This window comes from Aphelocoma coerulescens, chromosome 24, assembly GCF_041296385.1.
Source record: "Aphelocoma coerulescens isolate FSJ_1873_10779 chromosome 24, UR_Acoe_1.0, whole genome shotgun sequence".
NCBI lineage: Eukaryota > Metazoa > Chordata > Aves > Passeriformes > Corvidae > Aphelocoma > Aphelocoma coerulescens.
The window spans coordinates 513,722-527,143 of NC_091037.1; the positions used below are offsets into that span (position 1 = coordinate 513,722).

The 13,422-nt window shown below is 55.0% G+C and overlaps 1 protein-coding gene across 3 annotated transcripts in view; it reads right to left on the reverse strand.

Annotated features, from left to right (window-relative positions):
• Positions 1–2,104: 2,104 nt before the first annotated feature.
• Positions 2,105–13,422, reverse strand: part of ZBTB16 (zinc finger and BTB domain containing 16) — a 55,050-nt gene continuing 43,732 nt past the window's right edge. For all 3 annotated transcript variants that reach the window (XM_068994627.1, XM_068994625.1, XM_068994626.1), the window contains exons 5-7: positions 7,592–7,762; positions 5,309–5,476; positions 2,105–5,031 (exon numbers count right to left, since the gene is read on the reverse strand). In XM_068994627.1, the coding sequence (XP_068850728.1) occupies positions 4,802–5,031; positions 5,309–5,476; positions 7,592–7,762 (569 nt within the window). In that variant the 3' untranslated portion in view covers positions 2,105–4,801. The remainder of the gene's footprint in view (positions 5,032–5,308; positions 5,477–7,591; positions 7,763–13,422) is intronic.

Here is a 13,422-nt window from a genome sequence, read left to right on the forward strand (position 1 = left end):
CCATGCTCGCGCTCAACAGCTTCAGCAAACTGGGAGAGACCCAGTGTCAGGCCGCGGACAAACCGGGATGGCAACGGGACGGATTCCGCGAGCACGCGGTACTGGGAGAGATGCCATCACAGCTGCGGTAGGTCCCCAGCTCCTGCTGTCGATCTGCCCCTGCGAGGGCACAGGCACAAGGCGAAGAGCAGAGGAAAGTGCTGTAGATGCCGCAAGGGCCCATCCCATGCTCTAGGAGCATCTCTGCATATAGTGGGCCTGCAGGTGATGGGGGACAGGTGGGTCGACACCACCTGGCTCTCACACATCCACCCTCAAACGCACCAGCCCCAGAACAAGACTCCCGCTCACCATCCCAGAGCCATCACCTGCAGGAAAACTTACCTCTGAGTGACGGGGGCTGAGGACGGGTGGAGTGGGCTCCTGCCAGCGCCGGCCCGCACTAATGCACTGATGGTCTGTAAGTGGCTGCCTATTGATGAGGTGTCCAGTTAAAGAGTTCGTGAGACACTAAATCAGCCCATTGATCCTGCCGAGATCGATGGTGCTACAGACCTGATCAGTGCAGCAGGCAATTAACACCCTCTGGAATGAGCTGCCTTCGTGTAACATCAAACGCTCCAACAGACAAATCCAATGGGGCCATTGACCCGGGTGTGCGATGCCGCCCAGCCCATGTGTTTGATGAGGGGACTGGGCAGCAAGACTCCCGAGCCAGCCTTGCCATCTCTCTCCTGCCTACCGTGACCCTGATGTCCCCCAGGGCTGCACTGCAAGATTCTCACCTGTGCTGCTGTATCCCACGGAACGTTTTGGTCCTTGTCCTCCCCGTGCTAGGAAGCCATCATGCACCCAACCTAACCTCCTCAAGCAGCTCAGTGGTCCTTTCCCCTGGAAGGACAGGTTGCCCATGCTGGAGGAAAGATTGATTCTCCCTTTGCCCTCTTGCTACTTTGGGAAGTGCTGCATGCGGGAAAAAGTTCCAGGCATCTCTCTGAGAGGAGCTTGGATTTTCCTCTTTAAAAAAAAAAAAAAAATCAATAAATCTGAATCTAATCTCCTAATAAAGGTTTAATGAGGACATAATGTTGATGGAACAGAACATTGTTGCAGCATAATCGCTCCCAGCTGCTGTGTGAGTGTGCACACAAAGGCCCGGTCCTACCACGATTTCCCCGTTATTGTAACAACGCCTTTGTGCCAGGCTGAACGCCGGCAAGGGGCTTTGCCCCCCTTCTCCTGGGGCGCTGCAGCCCGCAGGTTGCTCACAGCAGGACCACCTCTGCTTGCCCCAAACTGGACCAAAGTTCCTCACCACTTGCCCAAGGCCTTCCTGGAAGAGCTGTGTTGGGGTGGACTGGGGGACGCAGGACCACCATCAGGACCTTGGAATGGACATACAGCCCCTCAAACCTTCTGGGAAATGCAGGGGCAGGGGATGAGCCTGGCCTTGACACTGGCACATGCCATCCATCCCTGGGAAAAACTAAATTATGCTCTGGACTTGGTGACTCCAACTGTGCTGTAACAAATGTCTAACAGCATCACAAGGCCAAGGCTGGCGGTGGGCAGGACCCGTTGGGCACAGGCACGGCTGGGTGGTGATGGCAGCACCCACTTGGCCCAGCTGCGGTGTGCGGTGTTGTGCGGTTTGCCACAGCACAAAAGGAGAGCAGGCGCTGCCGTTAATGTAGTCAGTAAATAAATAAAGGAGGGCTTAAGCTTAGTGTACAGCAATCAGTCGGGAACTACAGGATAATTAACGCAGCAGGGGGCCGGACGGCTCTGCAGGCAGGTTTAAATGAACGAGTTCACTTTCATTGAGGCAAACTTGCTCTGCTCCCTGGTGAGCCACATGGGCAGGCAGCAGCACAAGGCAGCATGCTGTGGATGCTCCCTGTCCGGGACACTGACAGTCCAGGGAGACCCCCTGCCCACTGGGGTTGGTTTAGGACTAGGACCTCCGCGATTCCGCCTCACAGCAGGCACCCCCAAACTCACCACCGTAGGTACCCCCACGGCTCACCCCAAGATTGTGGAATGCATCCTTCCTCCTCCTCCTCCTCTTCTTCCTCTCGGCAGGCACAGGAACAGGAGACAGCAGGCCGAGACAACGGAATTAACTTTATTGGTAGTTTTTTTGTTTTCTAACTGCAGATTCAAGGTATACAACTGAACATTGCTATTTTCCTTATGAGACTTATAAATAAAAATACAAAAAATGTTTACTACAAAAAAATCTACCGTTAGTAGGATGTAAAAAATATTCTCTTTGCTATAGAAGGCACGAACTTCACTTAGTGACACATGGAGAGAAAAAAACCTGCAGCAGTATATTCTCTTTTTTTTGTCTTTTTTTTTTCCTCTGTCAGAAACACTGAAGTCTTACAAAGAAATGCATCTGAATCTACACAGGACGAAGGCAGATGAGGAGAGCTGCAACTAGGAGACACCACAACTGGTTTTTTTTTTTTTCTTTTTCTTTATTTTTCAGGAAACTTTTAGCTAACGGCATCTGTGGCTAGAGGACAGAGAGAGGACTTGCAAGCAGAACCGCAGGGGAGCGAACGGCGAGGGGAGACAGGAAAAGTCATACAAAAAATAGGAGCTGATAGATACTCTGAGAAAACCAAAGGGGAACTTGGGCACCTTCTGCGCCCGGGCTCAGAGAGGTGCTGAGGTAGACGGAACGAGGACAGCGACGGACCCGAACCACGAGCGGCAACACAGAGCAACGGGACGGGCAGGCGGGCGCTCACGACACTGACAACAAGCCAGGGGAGAGGGAGCCCGGGACCACGGGGCCCCGTGCGGCGCTTGGTCCTCACTGCTATGATACACATATATATACTTATATATATATATGGAGGGGTGGCGGGGGCTGCGCCACAGCAAACAGTGCAGGGACGTGCGCCCAGGATACGGCAGCATCATTCCAATGCTGACCCCAACACTGTTGCAATGGGGGCTGTGTCTCTGAGGGAGAGGGATGGTGGGATGGGAGGGGAGGTTAAAGCAAAAAAAAAAAGAGCCACATGAGCTCGGCCATGTGCTCCATGGCACCGTGGCACCCGCGTCTGGCAGTGCCAGGACACCACAGGGGCCTGCCGTGCACATGCCAGAAATTGCAGCAACTTTCTGTGTGAAAGAACTGTTTACTCTTTTTAATATTTTTTCTGTTTTTTTCTTAGGCACAACAATTAAACGAGCCGTTCTCCACAGTCACATCCCGGATTGTACAGCAGCGGTGTCCACCCTGCGCAGAGCAGCAACGGTCCCACGCGCAGAGGCACACGCACGTGCAAAGCCGGACTGGGGCGCGAGGGAGGATGCTGCTCCCACAGCCGTATCCCTGCTTGGCACCAGGAGAGGTGGGATGGGCACCCCAAACCCACAGGGGACATCAGTGTCCCTCCAAACTGTATCCAGACACTGTCCCACTCTCCCCAACCCCTCCTCCCCCTTTTCACCCAAACGCAGCAAAACGACAAAAAAAGAGCCACGGGATGGAACCACCAAGCCCGTGGCTGCGCAGGAGAAACACAACAAAAACGAACACAAGAGGTAGCTTCAGAACCAACACCCCCAGCCCCATGGGGCCAGGCAAAAAATACCAGTTTTGGTAAGGATAATGCACAACAGGAGGCTGGCAGGGACACCACTGCCCCACCACCTCTCCACCATCAATGCTGGGCACATGGCTGGTGCACCCCAGCCATGCTGTCCCCTGTCCCTCCCAAATCAATAAAAGCTCATGAGGTCACAAAAAAACGAGGTAATTTCAAGTAAAATGTGCTAAATGTGGAAATATTCCAAAAGAAAGTTCAAAAAAAAACCAAAAAAAAGCAAAGAAAGTGGCGAGCAAAGCTGCCTGCCACCGGACACCCCTTGCTTGTGGGCTCCTGCGGCTGAGGGCTGGGCAAAAACCCCCACATGTGGCACCTTCCAGGTGCCCCAAATCAGCAGAAGAAAAGAGGATCCCTGCATTCGGAGTGATGCCACATACTAACAGCCCCAACACTGGCACTGACTGCACATCACCAAACCAACTGCATCTCCCCATGGGGGGCTTCACCCTTGCCCTGGGAAGGCAGGGAAGGAGGGAGAAATGCATAGAGAGGTCTTTGGTCATGGGGAGAGCAGCAGCCTCCTGTGCTCCTTGAGCCTACCTGGACACCAGGCAACACCTCAAGGCAGCCTGGCTCACAGCCAGCTCCCTGCCCCAAACACCCTCCTCTGGCCAGGATCCCCCCAGGACGCTCTTGCCAAAGCACTTGTGGCTCACAGGGCACTGTGCTCTCCTGCCTGCGATGCCACAGCCTGGGATCATGAGAACCTGCCAGAATGGGGCCCAAGCCCCACATGGGAGCTCAGGTCTTCTGCAGGGCATATACGGCAGGGTCTATGCAGTGACAGAGGACACCAGGAATTAAAGCTTTCCCAGAGCACTGGCTGTACTCACACTTTCAGGGAAGCGCCTCTTTACTATATGGTCTTCCCAGCAGCACCAGTGGCCAATGCCAAGGGTGATGGAGGGCTGGCCGGGGGTTGCAAAGGGTGAAATCTGCCCTGCAGCAAGGGTGCGAGGGCAGCAGGCGCATGAGCAGCTGGGACAGCAGTGTGGATGGGGCTGGGGAAGGGGCTGGTGCATCCCTTGCTCCAGCATGAGCTGCAGGATCCTTCCGGTGAGAAGAAATGAATGAGAACTGAAAACAAACAAGGCCATGGATGCTGCGGGTTTGGTGGGATTTTTTTGCCCAGTCATCTGCCACTTGGCCCTGCTGCCCCTGTGCCTCCTCCCTTAGACATAGCAGAGGTAGAGATAGGTCTTCTCTATCCGCCAGTCGGTGGGGATCTCCTCTGGTTTGTGGCCCTTCATGTGCTTCTGCATGGCGGAGAGGCTGGGGCAGTACTCCAGGCAGATGGTGCACTGGTAGGGGGAAGCGCCATTGTGGGTCCGAAGGTGTTTGATCATGGCCGAGTAGTCCCGGGAGCGCTGGTGGCACAGCTTGCACTCAAATGGCTTCTCGCCTGTGGGAGATGGGGATACAGGGGTGTCAGTGGGGGCTCGGGGTCTCCAGGTGCTAATCAACTGCCCAGCATCGATGCTGCTGCAGCGGGCACAGCCGATAACCAAGTAATGAACAGCAGAACCAATGTGACTATTGATCCCCTATTTATGATAGTAACGTGCCGGTGCATCCGGGGGTCCAATATCCCTGGCTGCTGCCCTGGTCCACGTGCCAGCATTTCCGCTGGGGGACCGGTCTGGCATTGCCAGCCTCACCACAGACAACCCAGCATGTACCTGTGTGGACCCGGTAGTGGGTCTCCAGCTGGTGCTTGAGGCTGAACTTCTTGCCGCAGCCGTTGCACTCATAGGGCTTCTCACCGGTGTGGATGCGCTTGTGGCCCTTCAGTGTGCTCTCGTCCCGGAAGCAGCTGCCGCAGAACTCGCACTCGTAGGGGTGGTCGCCTGCAAGCACACGTGGGGGTCAGGGCTGCCGTGACCGCTGTGCCACACCAAAACCAGCTCCCATGCCTTTTTATCACTGGCACCCAGTGCCATCCTGAGGAGAGAGCACCCCCGTCTCCCCAGTGCAGTGTGCTGGTCCCTTCATGCCCGTACAGAGGGGATGCTCAGGTCCATGGCATGGCAGAGAGACTGGAGCGTGCTGCAACCCTCCCGCCACCAATTCCCAGGTTTTTCACCCAGCAGCACTGGCACAGACCCAGCCCTGGGCATCTCCCACACTCCAGATCAGGCGGCTGATAAATGAACTCTGGTTCGGCACCAAAGGCAGAATGATTTGAAGGAAAGGTGAGGGCTCCAGCTACTTATTTATTACAGCCGCGAAGGCAAGGACAATAAAGATAGATTGATCGTCCGAGACTTTGTTCATGAATATTTAAATATTACTGATTTGTCTTGTCACTGTAATTACAATTTCTCTGTGCCGCATATCCTACAAGCACAGTTTATGGTAAAGAATGGTGAACTGTATTTCACTTGTCCTGCTGCAGATGTGCGGAGCTGCCAAGCGTGTAATGTTCCCCGCATTTCATACATTTTCTTCAGCTGTGAAGGCTTAAGTCATCCACAATGACCTACGTTTTTTCATTATCCCCGTGTCAAACTGCACTCGTGCCTGGGCATAAATTGTCCTTCTCGTTATATACTCACATGCCTGTGCTTTCGCTTCCTCTTTAAAATGGTATTTTACTCTCTCCCCATTTGCCGCAGCCCAGCCCTGCGGCCCCTCGCCCCCTCCCACAGCTGCTGCCTGGGCACCTGGGGGGAGGAGGATGCTTGGGATGCAGTTCGGAGCTCCCCTCCAAAGGCAATGCAGGTGGTGCCTGTGGGCTGCTGTTGACGTTCCCCTCCCCGTGCCCAGTTCCAAACTGCCACTTTGGCTTTTGATCCTACAGTCAAAGACAGCAATTTTGCAGCCAGAGGCAGCTAGCATTTCCACCTGCCCACTTTTCAGGGGAGCCTGAGCCCACAGAGCACCCTGGCCCTGGGAGAAGAGGGAGCATCCTGCAGCTGTGCAGGATGGCACCACATGGCACGATTAAATGCTCCTAAAGCACCGATGATCCCAGTGTTTTTTCACAGCCGGGAGCTACTAAAGCAGCAGAGGTTGGGCTGGGACACGCGCAGCCCGACCCGCAGCCCAGGTCACCGGATTACTGGCTATAAATAGCTCCAGCACTCAGCATTAACATGCTTATCATCAACACAGGATTCCCGTTTCCCACATTGGGACCCCTAGCCCATGTGTGGGTCTGGCAGCTGCCAGCCACAGGCTGGACAGAGTAACCCTCTGTGACACCACCCGCACAACCCCCAGCAGCCACCTTTACATCCCTTTTGGAGATTGTGTGCGTGCCCCCTGCCTGACAAGAGAAAGAAGGGGCATCCTGGCTCAGCACACGTTTTGTTCCCTGTCAGCAACAGCAGTGCTGTCAAGGAGGGTGCATGAGCCTCCCACTTGTGTGGGCAAAGGATGGGTGAGGAATGCTTCACCCAGGCAGCTGTGAGGAGCCATGGCACTGGCTGTGATCCTGCACAACCCTGCTCATCCCCCAAGAATCAGCTTGGAGTGTTTTGTGACTGGCCCCGAATGATGGTGCGGCTGGGACCACACAGCTGCCCAGGGACGCCACAGAGGAGCTGAGGACACGGTGCGGGCGCTTTGAGGACACAGCGTGAGGCAGCCAAGCCGTGCTCTCCCGCCTGGCAGTCCTGCAGCCAAGCCCTGCCCCAGTGGGGCCACGGCAGCACCAGCTACACGTAGCGCAGGTCGCCCTAATCCCATTAGGGCCGAGCACCAGCTGATTATGTGCATCTACCGCCGTAAGCTGATGAGGCAGATATGATCGCACACCCCCTACGAAGGTCACGTGCCACCTCAGGCCGGATCAACTTATTACATGCACCTTTTTTTGTTCTGTTTTTCAAATCCAAGCCACTTCAGTCACCTCCACACTTTTAATACAAATCACCTTTCTTCCCCCTATTTCTTTTTTACGGGGAAAGAGCATGTCCCGGCTGCCCCAGCCCCGAGTCCCCATGGTGGTGCTGCCGTACCTGTGTGGGAGCGCAGGTGCCTCTTGAGCGCGGTGTGGCTGGGGAAGGTGCGGTTGCACTCGCTGCAGATGTAGCTGCGCACCCCAGCGTGCACCTCCATGTGCTGCTGCAGGGCGCTCTGCGTCTGGAACCGCTTGCCGCACAGCAGGCAGAAAACAGCCATGTCTGTACCTGTGGGAGAGGGAGAGACCCTGCTTAGGCACTGCCTGGCACCCAGGACCCCCAGCCCGCTGTCCCATCACCCCACTGTGTGGGGGGTACCTACTCCCACATGGCAGCAGGGATGCTCTGGCAGCAGAAGGGACCCCAACAGCTGCAGGGCTCTGGGTGTCATTGGAAATCCTAACATCCCTGGCCACCCTGAGCCTGCTGACACTGGCCCTCCGAGGGGAACAGCTGAAGAGGACAAGTGGCTCTTATTGCACTGAAGGCAGCTGGGAGCCCTGGCAATGCCGAGGGATGCCCAAACACGAGGCAGCTGTTGAGTGATCACTGCATCCCCACACACCTCTGACAGCTGCTGAGCTAAGATCTTGTGATGCCCAGGGGAAAGGAGATCCCAAGAAGTGCCCCACGAAGCTGCCCTGGGGAGCAGGAGGCAGGATGTGAGAGGGCGATGTGCCCACCCCTTGCTCTGTGTGCGACCCCAAGCCCCAACTCAGATCCAGGCTCCATCCCATTGCTCATGGGTACAAACCTGCCTGCAGCAACAGAACAGAGACAAAACCCCAACCCAGGTGCTCCTACCCTGTCCATAAACATCTCAGACCTCTGTGCCGTTAAACAGTTTGTTTTTGCTTATGCATAGCTGATTGTTCAGAACTGTGAGTCACTGCAAATTGTATTACACAGGGAGATTAAGCAAATAAATGCTCGCTTTTTGGAGACATTAAAATGTGAGGACTATGGAAATAAAATTAGCTAGAAAATTGTATTAGCAATTCATTAGCAGCACAAGATGTTCAAGGTAACCAACAGATCCATGCAGCCTTCAGGAATAGCAGGGGTGGAGGGCCACGCTGCCAAAACCAACCCTGGGGAGACCACCAGGACCACAGCACCACAGGGCAGGGACATGGTGGGCAGTGGCACTGTCGGCGTCATGGTCCTGCCCAGCATGCAGGCAGGTGACAGTGAAGGATGCTCCTGGGCAGACCCACCCCTCCAGCTTGGGAACCATGGACAATAGGCATCCCAGAGAGCATCTCGGTTCACACCGGCACCTGCTCTGGCATTGTGCCATCACCCACTCAGGTGTGGTGGCATGCCGCAGCCAGCTCTGTCCTGCTGGGGATGCAGGAGCTGCCTGGGGGGATGCTCAATCCCAGCCTTGCGCTGGGCTACCCAAAAATGCTCTGAAATCTGAAGAAAAACCCCAGTGAAATGGGAATAAAAGCAGCAAGAGAGGTGGCCCCGCACGGGAGCTGCCTTTCTCCCTCTGCAGGGATTTACCCAGGGGGGTTGCAGGCTCTTGTGCCCCCCACGCAGCTGCGGACAAAACGCTCCTGAGACAAAAAAAAAAAAAATTAAAAAAAAAAAGCAAAAAAAAAGCAGGCAGCCCCGAACGGGCAGTGCGAAGCAAATCCCAAGAGGTATGTGGCCCCGCGGCCCTCAGCGGCCCCGGCAGTGACAGCAGGACGGGTCAAAGGTCCCTGGGGCTGAGCCCCCAGCGCCGCGGCCAGCTGCGGAGCGGAGGCCCTGGCCGGCGGGACGCCGGCCCCGATAAATCTGCCGCCAGTAGCCCCCGCTGGGGCCGGGGACAATGGGCTCCCGTGGGGGCGGAGGGCAGGACAATGCCGCCGGGCCGGCGCGCGGGGCCGTAACAAATCCTCCCTGGCACCGTAGGGCCCTCATTTGTGAAACTAATTGGCCCCCGCTTGAAAAAAAATGGGCTGACTCCAGCAGCCACAGTGATGGAGACGAGCTGCCTTGTGCATGCATGGGGGGACGGAGCTGGTTGCTGGACCTGGGCATCCCCCAGGTACTGCTTCTTGGGACCTGCAAAAGGCAGTTTTTAATTTCCCCCCCCCCCCCCCCCCCCAAGTAATGCATCAGTAAATAAATACCCAACACCAGGAGGTCAGCGTGTACCAGCATGGCCTGTGAAGGCACCGGGCTCCGGTTGTGCTCCGAGAGCAGAACATCTGCATGACACAAAGCCTGATATTGGCCGGGTGCAGAGGTGGAGGGTGTGAGAGACGGCCCTGCATCCCAGCATTGAGCCCAGCAGAGGCACACGGAGCACGGAGCTCAGGCACCGCTTGTTCCCAGCCCTGAGGCTCCGCAGATTACATTGTCCAGCAGCCAAGGGGCACGGCAGGCACCATGCCGGGGGGTCTGCTGGGTACCATCCCACTGCCAGCCTTCAAGTTGATTTTTTTTTAAGCTAAGTCAACTATGTCACACCTTTGGAGAGAGGATGGGAGGCGGGAAAAAATGGCAAAACTCTTGACAGGGTGTGACACAGGACTCAGCCCTGTGTCCTGTCGTGAAAGCATCCCTGGGCTCCAGCCACAGAAGCCCTGAGCCAGCCCTCAGCCATCGGAAGAAAAATCACCCCTGATAAAGAAATGCTGCCACCCCAAATCAGTGAGAGACGGATTTATTCATTTCCCTGACATTTTAATGGTTTCTCCCCTTTTTGCAGGAAGATGATTACAAATTAAGCAGCATTTAAATGCTTTTTACTGTCAACAATTAAAAGGGGTGAAGGCGGGTGAGCAATTCATTCCCCGGGAAACGCGCTGGCTCTCGGCGGGCGCCGGCGGCCCTTCCCTCTACTGTACACCGCACAATGGCCCCGAGCGCACCATTAATTTTGCAGGACGTTCAAAAGCAAATTAAAATATAAAAGCCCCCGGGCTCAAAGATAGATACTGAGGGAGGGGGCGGCATAGGTCATGCTCGTCGAATTGGATTCTTAGCAGCTGGGGAGGTTTAAGCGCAGCCCCGCACGCTGCGTTCAGCTGCCACCTTTGCCCACTGTCCCTGGTTTCTGTGTCCCTGCCAGACCCAATGCTGGGCCAGCAGCTGAAAGCCACTAGTGGAGCAGCTGTTAGCACTGCCACAGGGTTCTGAGGTGGAAGCCGGAGTGATTTGGGTGTTAGATGCTCTTTTGGTAAGTATGTTGGCCACAGCTTGCAGGGCCTTTTTACCTAGGAGGTGGTCCCAAAACTGATTTTTAGGGGAGGGATGCTTGATGGAGGGAGGGAAAACCCAATGGCTGCAAGCCTGGAGATACACATCCCTGTTCTCCAGCAGCTTGATCCCAAAGCAGTGCAATCGCCAGAGACGTGATGACGAGCAAGATGCGACGTGTGACAGCGTGCCCCGTCCGAGTCACAGCGAGGGATGCTGCAGCACCGCGGAGTCGAGCGCGGCACCGCCCCCCACCCGCTGCCTCTGCCAGAGCAGGAATTAAACTAAACACCGGCGTGGCGGCGGGTGAGAGAGGCAGGGTGGGGTGGGACTCCCTCGGCACTGGGCTCTGGTGGAGTTACGGATGCGGGAGGTGCACCACAGGAGAAAGGCGACACGTCCCCTTTAAAAGGAAATATAATTTACAGTGTGCAGCCAGGCGGGCCATAGTTTCAATCTCGTTTACTATAGAGAAAACTCTGCTAGCTGTTCTCTATCCCACAAATCCGATTTAATCAGACAAGCCAGCCAGCGTGGCTTGAAGTAAAAACGGATAATTAGTAAACAGAGAGCTACTTCAGTGCTTCATTGGCATTCGAGCCGGGCTAGTGTGTCGCATTTAAAATGCAGTCTGATGAAGTTTACAAAATCAAACCATTTGTTACTCCTATTGAAGAGGCTTCAGGCCACTTGCAATTAAATTGGAATTAGTGCTTAGAATGAGATACAGCAAATTCATACTAAAAAGGGATCTGACTTTCAGACATTTGACTTCAAGTTTTTCCCCCCATGCTAGAGCACGCGTGCGTGTGCCAGCCTGCTGGCCCCCCAGAGCCCCCAGCAGCACTGCCAAGTCCAGACCTGCTGTGTGGCTGGGAATGGGGTGACTCGGGGATGCTGTGGCAGCAGGGGAGGGGGGAGAAAGGGAGTGGAGCCACCATGCTGGTGAAGCAATCCCCGCTGAGCCCCAGCATGGAGGCAGCACAGGGCTGCTAGTCCCCAGGCACGCAGCACCAACGTCGCAATGTGCAAACCAAACTGCCCCTCCCTGAGTCCACTTCATAACGCTGCCATCTTTCCCTGCCTGTCCTCAGAGCCATGTTATCAGACTTGAAAAATGAGGCAGATCCATCCACTGTTGCAATAATCAGGAACACAGAATGAGAGGCTGTAGAGGGGCACACTAGGAAGGCTCCAGCATTACCATGGGCACGAGCATGCTCACATCAAAGGATGCTGACAGAGCCTGATGCTGCCTTATGCACACACCCTAAAACCCCCAAACCCTTGGCTCATGTCCTGCTAATTCAGGGTCTCCCACAAGGCTCCCCCCTCCTTCACTCTTCATGTTTAACATCATCTCTTACATGATGCATGTGCCTGAGTAGACCTGACACTGCTGCTGTCCTTACAACAAAGGTGAATGGCTCCAAAACATCCTGGCCATGCAAAGCAGGAGCCCAAGGGCTGTTGACTCTCCTGAGATGAGATTTCAGGGACATTTGATGATTTTTGTCAGCATGTCAAAGGCCCTCTACCAGCCTCCACCTCCCAGCCAACACCACTGGCTGCTGCTGCAGGGGAAGCTGCAGGCCCTAGTGTGCAGGAACAGCAGCACTGGGGAGGAAGGTGCCATTGGCAATGGTGGCCAAAGAGTGGCAGAGAACCCTCCCTTTCAGCCCTGCCCACAGGAAGGCTGGGAGAGGCAACAGTGCTGGCAAGGGGCACACTGCCTGGAGCATTCCTGTCACAGCTCCAGCACCCAAGCCCAGGCACAGCTGGCCTGAAGAACAGCCTGAAGATGCCCAGCTCAGCTTGACACAAGGGACCCTGGGGACACTGGTGGTGGCACATCCTGCTGTCATTGAGTTGAGAGGGAAGATGGGTGATGAAGGACAGGCAGAAGAGCAAGCACCAGCACAGGCCTGGGGACACTGGTGGTGGCACCAGCATGAAGGCTGTGTTTTTCCCCAGGATGATGGTGGATGCATGTGCAGGGTAAGAAAATTAACACAGTTTTGGTGTCTGTTTTCAGGATTATTATGAAACCCAAAGTTTTTGGTGGCAGCACTGAAGTGCACCCACGGGCAGGTGCAAAGGAGCTTTCCCTGAATGCTGCTGTTGGGACACAACACCTGCAGATGCCTGCCTGGATGTAGGAGTCTTGTGCAGAGCTGTGTCATGTGGAGCCACCTGCTCCAGTGCTATTGAGGGGTGATGGTGGCATTCATTACTGTGCTGAGCCAAACAGCCCCTACAACCTTCATGGTTCAGTGGAGAAAGGGGGGAAACCCCCATAAGATAAATAGAGGAAATGCATGCATTTTGTGCCAGAGTCACCAAATCATCCCAGTTTCAAAGGCTGCCTCTGGACTCCACAGCTCAGCTTCTGTGCTAATTAACATCTTTATGGAAGGCAACTTCTCCCAAGGGGGCATTTGTTTGATTATTATTATTTACTTAGAGATAGCCTAGCTTTCTTCCCAACTTTAACTGACTATGGAAAATTAATTCTTAAAAAGGAGCCGATGCTGCTTGCTCTCCTGCCCCTGCTGGTTTTCCTCCTGGGCTGGATGGCTGCAACAGGAGGGCAGGGCAAGCTTCTGGCACTGCCTGCTGCCTCCGTGCCAGCTCACCCTTTTACAAATGCTGAGGAAAATGCCGGCATTTCAGAGCAGTTGTACAACATTGAC